Source organism: Somniosus microcephalus, chromosome 9, assembly GCF_052327205.1.
Source record: "Somniosus microcephalus isolate GS21.2 chromosome 9, FLI_Smic_1.0, whole genome shotgun sequence".
In the NCBI taxonomy this organism is placed as follows: domain Eukaryota; kingdom Metazoa; phylum Chordata; class Chondrichthyes; order Squaliformes; family Somniosidae; genus Somniosus; species Somniosus microcephalus.
In genome coordinates, this window is record NC_140995.1 from 119,849,310 (window position 1) to 119,863,862 (window position 14,553).

A 14,553-nucleotide genomic window follows, 5' to 3' on the forward strand; every position below is an offset into this window, starting at 1 on the left:
AAGGAGGATGAGACAGTGAGCAGGAGTTGGGAGGAGAGTTAGGGGAAGTGACCAAAGGCATGGTCGGAGAGGCTTTTGAAGGTAGTAGCAGATGGAGTAAAGTGAAAAGCTTAGGAAGAAAATTCCAGAGTTCAGGAGCACAATGTTTGAAGGCTCTGCCACCAATGGTAGAATGGGGGGTGGGGAGGGTTGGGGGTAGGGGCACAGTGGACCAGAGTAGGAAAAGCAGAGGGCGTGTGGCATTGGAGGAGGGTGGAGCAATGCCATTGGAGAGATTTGTTAATGAGGATGATTATTTTGAAATCAGCATGCTGAGGCACAGGGAGCTAGTGGAGGTTGGAAAGGACTGGGTATTGTGTTTGCAAAGATAATCCAGAGACCGTCAGTTAGTTCAGTTCACAAGGCAATCGAGTACCTATCACCAGATGTCAGACATAACACTGGGGTCATAGGATAGTGGGATTAGTAATTGTAGCACATAGGTGGCAGAATTTTGAATAAGCTCGAATTTGTGTTGGATGGAGCTCAGGAGGCCTGTGAGGAGAGCACTGGAACAGATGAGGTTGGAAGTTACTAAGGCATGGATGAGGATTCAAATTTGAAGCTCAGTTTAGGGTTTCCCTGTGATCTGCTCCATTTACCCCATAGATGTAAACTGTAGTACAGTCCCTGGTTGTGAGTAGAAATATAAGCCCTGTATTTACTCCTGGCAGATCGGAGAATTGAGTGTGGAAATCAGCATGCTTGATTATCAGCAATTAATGACTGGAAAATTAGGAGTGAAACAAATCCGGAGTGCTGACCTCTAATCAGTGTTCCTGTTCAATGAGACTCTTTGCCAACAGAGTCTTTGAGGCTAAGCCTATACTTAAAATCTTAGTGCTCTTGAAACGTATTCGTGAAAATGACCACCGTAAGACAGAACTGCTTTAACCAGTAAGAGGCTTTATTAAAATCTTTTGAACAAATTGAAGTCTCAGATCAACCCACAGCCTAAATCTTCTCATACTTTTAATTTTTAAATGAATATCTATTACATCTCCAGCTTTTTCCAGTTCTGATGAAGGGCCCCAGACCTGAAACGTTAACTCTGTTTCTCTCTCCATGGATATACTGCCTGGCCTGCTGAGTATTTCCAGCATTTTCTGTTGTTACTTTAAAAGCATTTAAAAGTCCAGTTCCAGAAAAGGCCAACTGGCCCATGAAGCCCTTTCCATCAATAGTAGGAAACATGGCAATATTTAAAGAGATATCATCACCTCCCCCTTCATTAATTTATCAGGAAAACTTGTCCTTGTGATAAAAATACATGATCCAAATTACAACATTGCACCATGATATAAAAAAGATAACAGCGCTTCTCCTTTCCCTGTTAAAGATGATGTCATGGGAGATGCCCTGATGCTGAAGTGTACTGGTGTATTAATAAAGAGATCTCGGGATAATGTTCTGAGTAGATGTTGGTAACAAGCAATCCTGTCCACCAACAGCACACATTAAAACGTTGCGGTTATGCTGCCAATGATATTCTGTCCATTGGTTCCCCACTGTTGGTCCATACTTGAAAAGTTAGTCTCCCATGACAAACATCAAAAGCAGGGAATGGTTTGTGATAGAGGGGCAACTGAAGAGGAGCGAAAATAACTTATGAATGGAGAATTAAAAAAACAATTTCAACTACACAAAGAGAATGATCCTAATTCTAGATTTTCGGGGAGCCATCAGGCGGGGTTTCAGGCGTGTGGGGGGGGGGGGAAATCCCAAATTTGGGGGTCCCGCCACCATCCCGCCCAAAACCCCACCCCACGTAAGTTTCAGGGGCGGTGGGTACCCGCCCCGCACTGGGACCCGCCGAAACCAGGTGGGAAGAGTTAGTGCCAATTAACTGCCTGTTAACAGGTAGTTAACAGGCAGTTTTTAGCCTAATCACTATTTTGAGGGGTTTCGTGTGGGTTTCCCGACAGCTCCAAACCACGCCAGGTAGAGCAGGCGGGCCGTCGGGTTGAAGGAGTTGGAGGGGTCACGATGTCGGCGCTCAGGTGAGTGATGGGTGCATGAGTGTAAAGGTAAGTGTGTTTGGTGTGTCTAAAGTGTGTAAAGAACTTTTACTTGCCTGTACTTACCTTCACAGCCTTTCTTCCTGTAGCCATCGGGAGCGCATCACTCACCCGGAACTTAAAGCTGAGTGGCTGCGATCTGTCAAAAGTGACAGCCTTCAGCTTTGAGTGTTGGTGAGAGTTCTAACTGAGTCTGTGCAGAATGACTCAGCTTAGAACTCAGAGTGTCAGTGTTTCACAGCTTCAAACAGCTGTCAGACACTAATATTTCATCTGTCAAGCACTCTTGACAGATGAAATTTCAGTCTGTGACGTCACCTGTTGCCGGGTGGCCCTTAATTGGCCTGCTGAGCCCGCTGGGCGGGCTCAACAAGGTCAATCAAGGGAAAATCGTGCGGATTGGCCGGACGTCGAAGTAGGCGGGTCAAAAACCCGAAAGGGGAAGTCCCGCCTTCTTCCCGACAGGTTTGGCAAAATCTACCCCTTTCTGTCTGACATCAACATAAAATGTTTGCTGTCAATAAATTGCTATTTTTTTAAACTGCTTTAAGCTTCTGCTGCTCAATAAAATTGTAAGCTGGCACTGTGTGTAGATTTAAAAATTTTCAGAACACTGTCATATGGAACAATCTTGAGTCCTTACTCCATTAGATGTGGATTAAGCTTAAGAGGAAGTCTCGCTGATATCACAGGAAGTATACAAAAACACTCTAGGGTCAACTTTTCTGGCCTTTGCCCCTGGAGAATTCTTGATTCCCCGGGAACAAAGGCCAGGAAAAATGGCTGGAAACTTGGATTGCCAGGTCTCCATTCCTTTAACTTGGCCTGGGATTATGAGGATTTCCAAGAAGGGGGCTGGAGCTGGGATTTTATGGTGGTTTGGGAACAGCAGCTTTTAGCACAATTGCCTCATTGGTAAATAAATCTTAAATCAACATAAAGATCTGTTAGTTCAGCAACTTGTTTTAAACTTTATGGGATGAATGATGCAATGGCCTACAATGTGCTCGAGGCACCCAGAGTGATAAGCACAAAGAGGGCCGCAGCCTATTCACAAGTTGTACACTAGGTTCCTTGGGCCCCTGAGTTCTATTTAAACGAGCTGACCATCCCATAATGTGACTGGGGAACTTGAGCAGCACTGAAAAATGCTCAGCACCCATTTAGAATAGGTGCTGAATGGGAGGTCGCCATTCATTTTTTAAAAATGAGCCCCTTTCCCCTTTACCCCCTTCCAGTGTCCCTGTACCTCTGGCAGCCCTGCTCCTCTTTGTTCAATGGCCCCATGCCCTTGCTCCACTCCTCAGTGTTCAGGGTGCATTCAAGTTGATGCAGATGACAGGTCCCTGTGCACCTTCCAGTCAGCGGGAGTCTGAGGGCAGGTCACAATGCCATGTTTCTTTAGGTACCTCCATGGTGGGGTGCTCATCAAGCGTTCCTCCAGGAAAATGAGGTGGGAGGCCAGGAACATTCCCTCCTGCCTCATTTGCATTAGTGTGTTGAACCTGTGTGTACTGCAGGTACAGGCGCAACTCCATTCCCACACTTCCCCACAGGGAAGCCTTGGAAATTCCAGGATAACAAAAAAGGGGAAGCAACTTGGTGAAACAGGTCGCTGTCCCATTTTCCTGACCTTTGCACCTGGGAAAATGGGACAGCGACCTGTTTCACCGAGATAGTGTTCCCTGGGTCAAGAGTCAGAAAAATTAGCCTTAACAGCTTTATCAAAAAGGTTATAATTTTGGCATAATCACTGCCAAATTACGAAGAGCCAATCTTCGGTAAATTACTAGGAAAAAGCACTGCTGCAGATATATATATTATATGTATCAATATTTAACTTTATATAAACTATCACTTTCTTCGTAGCAGTAATAATGTCTGGGCACTCTTGTCCTAAAGGGTAGAGTGGTTCTTGTTGGACAAATAGTGGAAAGTTGACAATATAATGAGCCAAGAAATTTACAATGTGTACATAGCAAAAGGATTTAACCCGAAGAGACTAATTTGTCTTTCCTTTGGCTGCAAGGCACAGCCATTGATTTCAGGAATGGACTCCCTGAGCCAGGTGACACGCCCTACCACACTCCAGAATCCAGATCCAACTTCCACAAACCGTTCAACCAGACCTCTACTTAAAAATGGGTTTGTTACTGTTTCTTTGAGACTTTTACGACAGGGAGTTTAATTATCTGACGCAGAGATTTGAGAAAATTTTATTTCTACCTCAATATTAGCTATGGCTGTTATCCATCAAAAATTACCATCTCGTTAACACAAATGCATATTGGGAAACTTAAAATAGACGAGGGAACTAGACAGTCCTATTGATAGTCAATGGAATATTTCAGGCAGTGAGTCAAAACATTTTGGACCTGAAATTACACTGTAGGAGACCATTGTTCCAAAGGTTACGATGTTTGGAATTCCTCTTTCTGCTGTTTTATCAGTGGCTTTAACTCATTTATTTTTAACAGGTTAACAATCCTGCTAAAATTGTGGCAAAGGGATCTCATCTTGCAATTTCAGGGTCTTTAGTTTATATACAGCACTAAATACAGGACCAAATTACAAGCCTCATTAATTTTAGTAGGCACCACTGGTATAAGAAAACAACTTTAATCCATAAAACATTGTTAGTGGACAATTGACCAAAAGCAAATGCTTTCTTCTAGCATTGCATTATATTCAATCTCAATATTTGAACTGAATTCATGGCCTTACAATATTAATCTGCAGGAGCTCAGCTTGGATCCAGCATTACTGTTTCATAATCTTGCAGCATCACTGATGATAGAGCTAGACCTCACTCAATTCCCCAGAAGGTGTATTATTTTCCCTAGTTAGAGTTCTGCTGCATAAAAAAACCTGATCCAGCTGAAAATCTAATTTAACAATTCCCTTGTATTGATGGAATTACAGCATATAACAGTCTTTTTTCATTTGCATAGAAAAACAGAATAGTAGTTATAATATCAGCGTGAATTTATATAGCGCCTTTAACATAGAAAAACACCTCAGGGCACTTCACAGTTAATCAGACAAAGCTAGAGAGGGATATATGTCCTATTCGATAGCTGAGCCTTTATTGGATACATTTTTATGACACAGTTTAAAGTAACCTTAAGGACCTATGTAAGAGCCATAAAAGCTTAAGAAAATACTTTAAAATAGTGGCTAAATGGCATAATACAGTTAATTTACCTGAACGACTTATTGTACTAAGAAACCCCCTATTTTCTTGCTCCAGTAGTATAGTCCGACACCCCCTTCATTCTTGCCACAATGGAACAGTCCCTAAGCCACACATGGGTGCAGCCATCTTACAGTTTTAAACTGCACGTGGTGAAAGAGGCAGAAGCTGTGAGGTTTGGAGCAGTACAGTTTTTGACCGTGTTCGTTTATACGTGTTTGCTTTGTAATTCCGTTTGTTAAGTGTTATAGTAAACAGTTTAAAAGACAAAGCTACGTTTGGGAACGTTTTATTTCGACACGCGTCTACTCGTTGTTAAAGGCCCCACAGCTCAGTGGCCTGCCTGTTTGGAAACTAAGAAGCGCCACTACATTAGTCAAAAACTAGCTCCCTAAGAAGGAAGGGACGGAATCGTCGGCGAACGTATACAAGAATGGTCACGGAGCCAGACGACAATTTAAGAAAGCGAAGGTACAGTGACTGTTACTTGCTTTGTTCATTCTGTTGAGAAGCTAAATAAGAGCTGCGGGTAAAATGGCCGAGGCCTTACGGAGCCAGGAGCTTCCCCCAGCCAGAAGGATTGCTGGCCAAAAGAGGGAAATAAAGCTCACCCCAAAGGCAAGGGAAGAGAAGTTACATAGAAGCATAGGTGCAAGGAAGGCTAAATTAGTTCAGATAACTGGAAAAATGAAGATAATTGATCGTCTCATGGAAGATAATGCTAATATTAAGAAAGCTGAAGACATGATGTATTACGATTTCTCCAAGCTGCATGAAGAATTTAATATACTCAATGAAGATGTATTAGCACTTCTGTCTGAAGAAGAGGGAAACACTGATCAGCACGACTGGTTTGATCTTAAATCAACCAGCATTAAGGACTATATCAAGGCCACGGAGCAGTGGATGTTAAAAATTCGTCAAGATGCTGATACAGCAGAGAAAGATAAGGTTGACGATGAAGTCGGACCAGACGATAGCATTTCAGAGACTTCCGCCAGACCGAGCAAAAATCGAAAAGAAGGTAGCTCTGTTTCTGGACGCAGGTCAGTCGCTTCTACCACAAGCTCGGCGCGACGCATGAGAGCGGAGGCTGAACGGGCGGCGTTGATGGCGTGCGCAGCATCTTTAGATGAGAAGCAAGCTCTTGAACGGGAAGAGGCCCAATTGCAGGTCCAAGAGGCCCAACTGCAGGCCCAACTGCAGGCCCAACAGGCCCAACTGCAGGCTCAACTGCAGGCCCAACAGGCCCAACTGCAGGCCCAAGTGCAGGCCCAACAGGCCCAAGTGCAGGCCCAGCGGGCCCAGGTGCAGGCAAAGAAAGAACGGCTGGAGATGAAAACAGCTATCGAGGTCTCAGATGCCAGGTTGAGTGCGTACGAAGATTATGAAGGCTCACGGGACGGCGGGAGCCACTGCCAGTCAACGTTGCCACATAGAGTTGGATCCAGGGCACCTTCAAGAGTTACAACAGAGCCCGAAAGCAATTCCCCGGCATTACAGCGTGGAAGAGTGGCCTCTCCACTAACAGGAGCACGTGATGCTACCCCAGACGTCAGACGGTCTAGACTAGACCCTGCTGATGACCACCAGAGGCCTGAAGACACAGGGAGAAGCCTATACCGAGTGATGCAACGTCAGAACGAAATTACAGAGATGCTTGTAAAACAACAGAATCTGTTTCGACTCCCTCAAAGAGACATACCAGTGTTCCAAGGCGACCCACTCAAGTATAAGCCCTTCATCAGATCCTTTGAACAAGCCATTGACTCCAAGACAGAGAGCAGCAGTGATAAGTTGTACTACCTGGGACAGTACACCAGTGGTAAACCACAAGATCTGGTCAGAAGCTGTGAACACATGAGACCGGACCGGGGATACATAGAAGCCAGGAAGTTGCTGCAGGAGCACTATGGTAACGAGCTGAAGATAGCCACTGCATATATCGAAAAGGCTACCAAGTGGCCACAGATCAGATCGGAAGACGGAGAGGCATTGAACGCATATGTTCTCTTCCTCATAGGATGTCGCAACACCATGGAGGATGTTGAATTCATGGAAGAGATGGACAATCCTACGACTATGAGAATCGTCATCTCTAAGCTTCCTTACAGGATGAGAGAACAATGGAGAAGAACAGCCTTTGAGATAATGGAGAGACGGAAAAGTAGAGCCAGGTTTGCAGACTTAGTGAATTTCATAGACAAACAGGCTAAAATTGCTAGGGACCCATTGTTTGGAAACATCCAGGATGTCAGCCCGACCACCGATGGAAGAGTGAAAGCCAAGCCTGCTGAATCAAAGACTCTCAGGAAAGGTGGTTCCAGGGGAAGCAGCTTTGCAACTATCGTCACTCAGGCCGAGGAAGAAAGGCCCCAGAACTCATCTCCCAAAAAGAGCAGCACAGTGACGCCTGCTAATGCCTTTCAGAAGCCATGCTTATTCTGCCAGAAGAATCATACATTGGATTTCTGCAGCGACATCAAAGCACAGCCACATAAGGACAGAATCGAATTCCTGAAGTACAACGGCCTATGTTTTGGATGTCTCTCTCAGGGGGACCTGAGTAGAAACTGTAAGCAAAGAACAACATGCAGAGAGTGCACTCGGAAACATCCCAGTCTGCTGCATATCCATAAAGAAGAACAAGTCTCTAAGAAGAGTGAAGAAAACAATACCGACGAGAAGGTTGTTTCAAGTGCTCTGGTGTCGCTAGAACCAGAGACTTGTGGACTCACTGGGGCCGGTGACAGTGACTGTATTCTTGCCATCGTACCAGTAAGGATCAAGTCTAAGAGGAGTGAGAAGGTTGTGGAGACTTACGCCTTCATGGATCCAGGTAGTTCAGCAACGTTCTGCACAGAATCACTCATGCGACAGCTGAACGTTAGAGGCAGAAGAACAGAAATCCTATTACGCACCATGGGTCATGAGAAGTCAATGCAAAGCTATATCCTGTCAGACCTAGAAGTGTGTGGACTTGAAGAGAAGGACTTCATAGACCTGCCTAATGTTTTCACACAGAGGGAGATTCCTGTTAGAATAGGGAACCTAGCCCTGCAGAAGGATGTGGATAGATGGCCCTACCTAGAAAAGGTGCGTCTCCCATACATTGAAGCAGAAATTGGCCTATTAATTGGAACCAATGCCTACAAAACTATGGAGCCATGGCAGGTGATAAACAGCAAGGATGACGGACCCTACGCCGTCAGGACAGCCCTTGGATGGGTAATCAATGGACCGGTAAGGAGAGATGATGGCCACAAGTCGAACAAGGAGGAACGACAAAACGCACAGTTAATCGCATCTCTATCGCAAGCATTGAAGAGCTGTTGATACAGCAGTTCAACGCAGACTTCTCAGAACGCAGCTGTGAGGAAAAGACAGAGATGTCACAAGAAGACCATCAGTTCATGGGTTTGATGACAAGGTCTACACAGTTCATTGATGGCCACTATCACATTGGTTTGCCACTGAGAAGACAGACCGCGAAGATGCCGAACAATCGCTGCATAGCAGAGCAACGCGCCATCAATCTAAAGAGAAAGCTGAACAAGAACCCCGACTTTCACGAAGACTACAAAGACTTCATGAGAAACATCATAGCGAAAGGCTATGCTGTAAAAGTGCCCGAAGAACAGTTGAACAGAGACGATGGAAGGGTCTGGTACATTCCTCATCACGGGGTGTATCACCCAAAGAAGAAAAAGATCCGTGTAGTGTTTGACTGCGCCGCCTCATTCAGAGGAACTTCATTGAATGACCAGCTGCTTCAAGGTCCTGATCTTACTAATACCCTCATTGGCGTCTTGACTAGGTTTAGACAAGAGCTCGTTGCCATGATGGCAGACATAGAATCAATGTTCTACCAAGTCAGAATCCCTGACGAAGATGCTGATCTTCTGCGTTTCCTTTGGTGGCCAAATGGCGACGTTAGTGAAGCGATGGTGGAATGTAGAATGGCCGTACACCTGTTTGGAGCCACATCATCTCCCAGCTGTGCAAGCTACGCTCTCAGAAAAACCGCAGAAGATGGCAAGGGCAAAGCACCATCCGAGGCTGTGGAGACAATCTTCAGAAACTTTTATGTCGATGACTGTCTGAAGTCCGTGTCAACAGAAGACGATGCCATCGCACTGTCAAGAGACCTTAGAATTCTGTGTTCGAATGGAGGATTCCATCTGACTAAGTGGATAAGCAACAGCAGAGCAGTTCTAGCTTCTATCCCAGAAAAGGAAAGAGCCACTGAAGTCAAAGATCTGGACCTGAGCCACGATGTCCTTCCTATCGAGAGAGCTCTTGGTGTACAATGGTGCATCGAGTCAGACACGTTCAAATTCAGGATAATGGTGAACGAAAGACCATCCACAAGACGAGGGATTCTCTCCGTGGTCAGTTCCATCTACGACCCTCTCGGATTCCTGGCACCACTCATTCTGCCGGTGAAGCTGATGCTACGAGAGCTGTGTAGAGACAAGAGAGGATGGGATGAAGATATCCCAGAAGGTCAAGCTCAGAGATGGCACAGATGGCTGACAGATTTGCAACAACTTTCTAGCTTCAACATCAGTAGATGCATCAAGCCCGCGAGTTTTGGAGTTACAAAGACGGCTCAACTACATCATTTCTCGGACGCCAGTGAGGACGGCTATGGCACGGCTACCTACCTCTTGCTGACAAATCAACAGGGCCAGAAACATTGTGCCTTCCTCATGGGAAAATCCAGGGTGGCTCCGCTGAAGCAGGTCACCATCCCGAGACTGGAATTGACGGCAGCGGTTGTTGCAGTTAAAGTTGACCAGGTGATGCGTAAAGAGTTACAGCTCCCATTAGAAGAATCTGTCTTCTGGACGGATAGCACGACGGTGCTGAAGTATATAGAGAATGAGAAGATACGCTTCAAGACCTTCGTAGCAAACAGAATCTCATCCATTAGAGAAGCTACACAACCATCTCAATGGAGGTATGTAAACACCTCATTAAACCCAGCAGATCAAGCCTCACGGGGATTGAAGGCTGAAAACTTCATGAGGAGTGAAACTTGGATACAAGGCCCAAGTTATCTGCTGGAAACAGAGAGATCATGGCCAGAAAGACCAGATATGCCAAGTCAGATTACTGAAGACGACGTCGAAGTCAAGAGATCAGTCACAGTAAATTTCATAACTACGAAAGAGAACTTTGACACAGTGAACAAGCTTGTTAACCATTTCTCAGGATGGCACCAGTTGAGGAAAGCAGTTGCATGGTTTCTAAGGTTGAAAGAGTTGCTGCTACACCTGAGCGGTAAGAGAAAAGAGTACCGAGCCACTATCAGTCAGTCTGAAAGTAACCCTGATAAGCAGAGAATGCTTCTACAGCAGTATATGCATCAGCACAAGACCACATTGAGCAAGAATTAATTGACCGTGGAGGATTTGGCCAAGGCTGAGAAGGAGATAGTTTGCTTCAGTCAAAGACAAAGATACCCAGAAGAAACCGAAGCTCTACAGCAAAATACTCCAATCAAGAAAGGTAGTCATATCTACAAGCTGGACCCTACACTGCAAGATGGAGTACTGAGGGTGGGAGGGAGACTAAACAAATCTGCTATGCCAGAGGAGGCCAAGCATCCTGCTATCCTTTCTAAGGACCTCCGGGTTGCTACTCTCATTCTTCAGCATATACACCAGAGTATTGGACACAGTGGGAGGAATCACGTGCTTGCGAAGCTAAGACAAAGATACTGGATTCCAGGAGCTAATTCCGTAATAAGAAAAATACTCTCTGAATGTATTGTTTGCAGACGGTTACACGCTAGAGCTGGGGAGCAGAAAATGGCAGACCTGCCTGAAGACCGTTTGTTACCAGACAAGCCCCCATTTACAAACGTAGGGGTGGACTATTTCGGGCCTTTCGAGGTAAAGCGAGGACGGAGCCTTGTCAAGAGATATGGCGTGCTTTTCACTTGTTTGACCATCAGAGCAGTTCATATTGAGGTGGCACACACGCTTGACACTGATTCCTGTATTAACGCCTTGCGGCGCTTTGTCTGTAGAAGAGGACAGGTGTCCATTATGCGTTCTGATAATGGCACTAATTTCGTCGGAGCGGAGAGAGAACTACGGGAAGCTATTGAAGGTTGGAATCAGCTTAAAATACAGGAAGCCATGATGCAAACAGGAATTAAGTGGATCTTCAATCCTCCGGCTGCATCCCACCACGGAGGTGTCTGGGAAAGACAGATACGCACCGTAAGAAAACTACTCAGTTCTGTACTGAAGCAGCAAGCGCTGGACGACGAGGGACTCCAAACCGTTCTGTGCGAGGTCGAAGCCATCATTAATGACCGACCGATAACTAAGACATCAGATGATCCCAATGACCTCGAAGCCCTGACTCCGAACCACCTGTTGTTGTTGAAAACACAGCCAGCCATGCCCCCGGGAGTCTTCAAAAAGGAAGATCTGTATGCCCGTCGGAAGTGGAGGCAAGTTCAGTATATGTCAGACCTCTTCTGGACCAGATGGACAAGAGAATACTTACCTCTGCTACAGGAGCGTCAAAAATGGTCCAAAATAAAGAGGAACTTCATCGTCGGAGACATTGTCTTAATTGTGGATGATTCAGCCCCTAGAAATTCTTGGTTGATGGGAAAAATAATTAAGACCATGCCAGACTCCAGAGGCGTCGTTCGTCGCGTCTGTTTGCAAACCAAGACCAGTACCCTGGAGAGACCGATCACAAAGCTCTGCCTGCTACAAGAAGCAGCGTGAAAAGCTCCTGAACGAAAGAAAAAAGTGGACACTTGTATTGTAAATATGTTGAACTCATTAGTTTATGACTCTTAATGTTTGAGTAATTGATATGCTTCATGTGCCTAGTCAATTAGGGGCCGGAATGTAAGAGCCATAAAAGCTTAAGAAAATACTTTAAAATAGTGGCTAAATGGCATAATACAGTTAATTTACCTGAACGACTTATTGTATTAAGAAACCCCCTATTTTCTTGCTCCAGTAATATCGTCCGACACCCCCTTCATTCTTGCCACAATGGAACAGTCCCTAAGCCACACATGGGTGCAGCCATCTTACAGTTTTAAACTGCACGTGGTGAAAGAGGCAGAAGCTGTGAGGTTTGGAGCAGTACAGTTTTTGACCGTGTTCGTTTATACGTGTTTGCTTTGTAATTCCGTTTGTTAAGTGTTATAGTAAACAGTTTAAAAGACAAAGCTACGTTTGGGAATGTTTTATTTCGACACGCGTCTACTCGTTGTTAAAGGCCCCACAGCTCAGTGGCCTGCCTGTTTGGAAACTAAGAAGCGCCACTACAACCTATGTTGTAGTCTGTTAAAATTGCATTTTTTTGTAATAATTTTACAAACTTGTTTTCTGATAGGTGTAGGTAGAAATAACTACTATATCAATAACTTTAGTTATGAATTGTCCTGTATTCATCGCTTCACCATTGGCCATTGTGCCTTCAGTTTCCTAGGCCCTAAGCTTTGGAATTAAACCTCCTTAAATCTCTCCGCCTCTCTACCTCTCCTTTAAGACCCTCCTTAAAACCCACCTCTTTGACCAAGCTGTCCTAATCTCTTTATGTGGCACTGTCAAATTCTGTGAAGTGCCGTGGGACATTTTACTACGTTAAAGGTGCTATACAAATGCAAGTTGTTGTTGCAGCATGAGTTATTTATATGCTAGGCCATCATGAAACTTAATTTAACAATGTAAACTAAATGTAAGGAGATTTTTGTTTTTCCTTTTATACTTTGACAGATGTGCATGAAAACGTTGTCGGGGTTGCACTGACATTGTTCATTGGTGCACCAACAATGTGGTGCCACAGATTGGAGGGAGGCAGGTTTCTTCCCCCCTCCACCCCCCAACTTTGCCATGTTCATTTTTCTCAGCCATACGATATAAAGATTGTTTATCTCCCTGCAGAAGGGAATGAAAATAGAATATGGTATCAAATTCCGCCTTTTGATTGGTTAAGAGTGGTATTGGCAGCTCTCTGGAGATGATTTTTTTAACATTAATTGATGTAATTCTTCATGAGCCATTACATTTTACCGTCTAACTAGTGTCAATATATTATCATTTTCTATTTGTAGTTCTCTATATAACCTTGGTCCTGAGCTCTCTGTACTTTTAAATTTCTGTCTTTACACTTCTAACATCAAGTCATACGTAATACAAATTGCTTGTTATAATTTGCATTGTCCATTGGATCTTTCATGAAAAAATGGTTTAACAATAGGTACCAGCTTTTCTGCCTAAACTTCTCTATCCCATTTATGCTAACAACTCAAAGCCCTTAAAAATCTATGTTGTTCTTTAAAATCGGGAAAACGATTAGTTTGAATAAAATTATGGGCTAGATCAGCTGGATGCCCTCTCACTGGAATCATAGTAGATAAGCCTCTCTCGGAGTTCAGTGCTGGTTGATGCTGTTTCTCTTTTTTCTCCACCTCATGCTTGCACAGACTCTTCTTATGGTGGCGCCGACACTTCTTCAGGCATATAATCTGCATTGATGCTTCTTTCCGTCCTTCTCATGTTTGTGATGCAGATTCTTTTCATCCCCCCTCATGCTTGCACTGAGCCTCCCCATGCTTCTCTCAACTTCGTTGGCGAGCCGCCAGTTTAAGAACCTCCAGCTGGAATGCATAATCCTTATCCTTTCCCTCTGCAACCAGATGGATAACTCTGCCTTTTTTTATCTCACTTTTATTGCTGTTTGCTTTTGGTAATTTACATTCGTAACAATCTCAATACTGTATTACCAGTGCACCTTAGGCAATTTCTCAATCTTCTGTTGCTCTTGAACTCAATTTAAAATTCATCCAGACTGGTTCAGACTTAATTCAGATTATATGTTGTAAACACTGTGTGACATAACACATCTTTGTCTTACTCCTCTTTTAATGTTTATCCACATTATTAACTCGTTATCAACTCTTACTGCTGCTTGTTGTACATGGTAAGGATTCATAATCTGATGTCTTTCCCATCAATTCTAACTCTACAGTATATTTATTAGTCTCTTGTGCTTTAATCTGTCAAATACTTTTTCTTAATTTGTGAATATATATACTTCACGGTTCATTTTTTTTGTTCACAAATTATTCTGAAACCAAATATTCACTTCTAAAACCAAATTATCCTATGCTTAATTTCTAATGTGTTTTTTAACAGCACTTTCAGAGTGTGACTTGTGAGACTGATTGTTCTGACTTCTAGCTACACTTCACATTCTGTGGTCGTAGATCATGATTTTCTGTATGTCAATGTTATTGCCTGTATTTTGGAATGGACC

The 14,553-nt window shown here is 44.1% G+C and overlaps 1 protein-coding gene across 1 annotated transcript in view; it reads left to right on the top strand.

Moving 5' to 3' along the window:
- The first annotated feature begins 825 nt into the window (after positions 1 to 825).
- The window catches only part of LOC147112635 (spermatogenesis-associated serine-rich protein 1-like), a 28,596-nt gene continuing 14,868 nt past the window's right edge, over positions 826 to 14,553 (top strand). Inside the window, 3 exon segments of the mRNA XM_085998203.1 lie at positions 826 to 913; positions 4,087 to 4,171; positions 4,173 to 4,202. Of these exon segments, the coding sequence (XP_085854329.1) occupies positions 826 to 913; positions 4,087 to 4,171; positions 4,173 to 4,202 (203 nt within the window).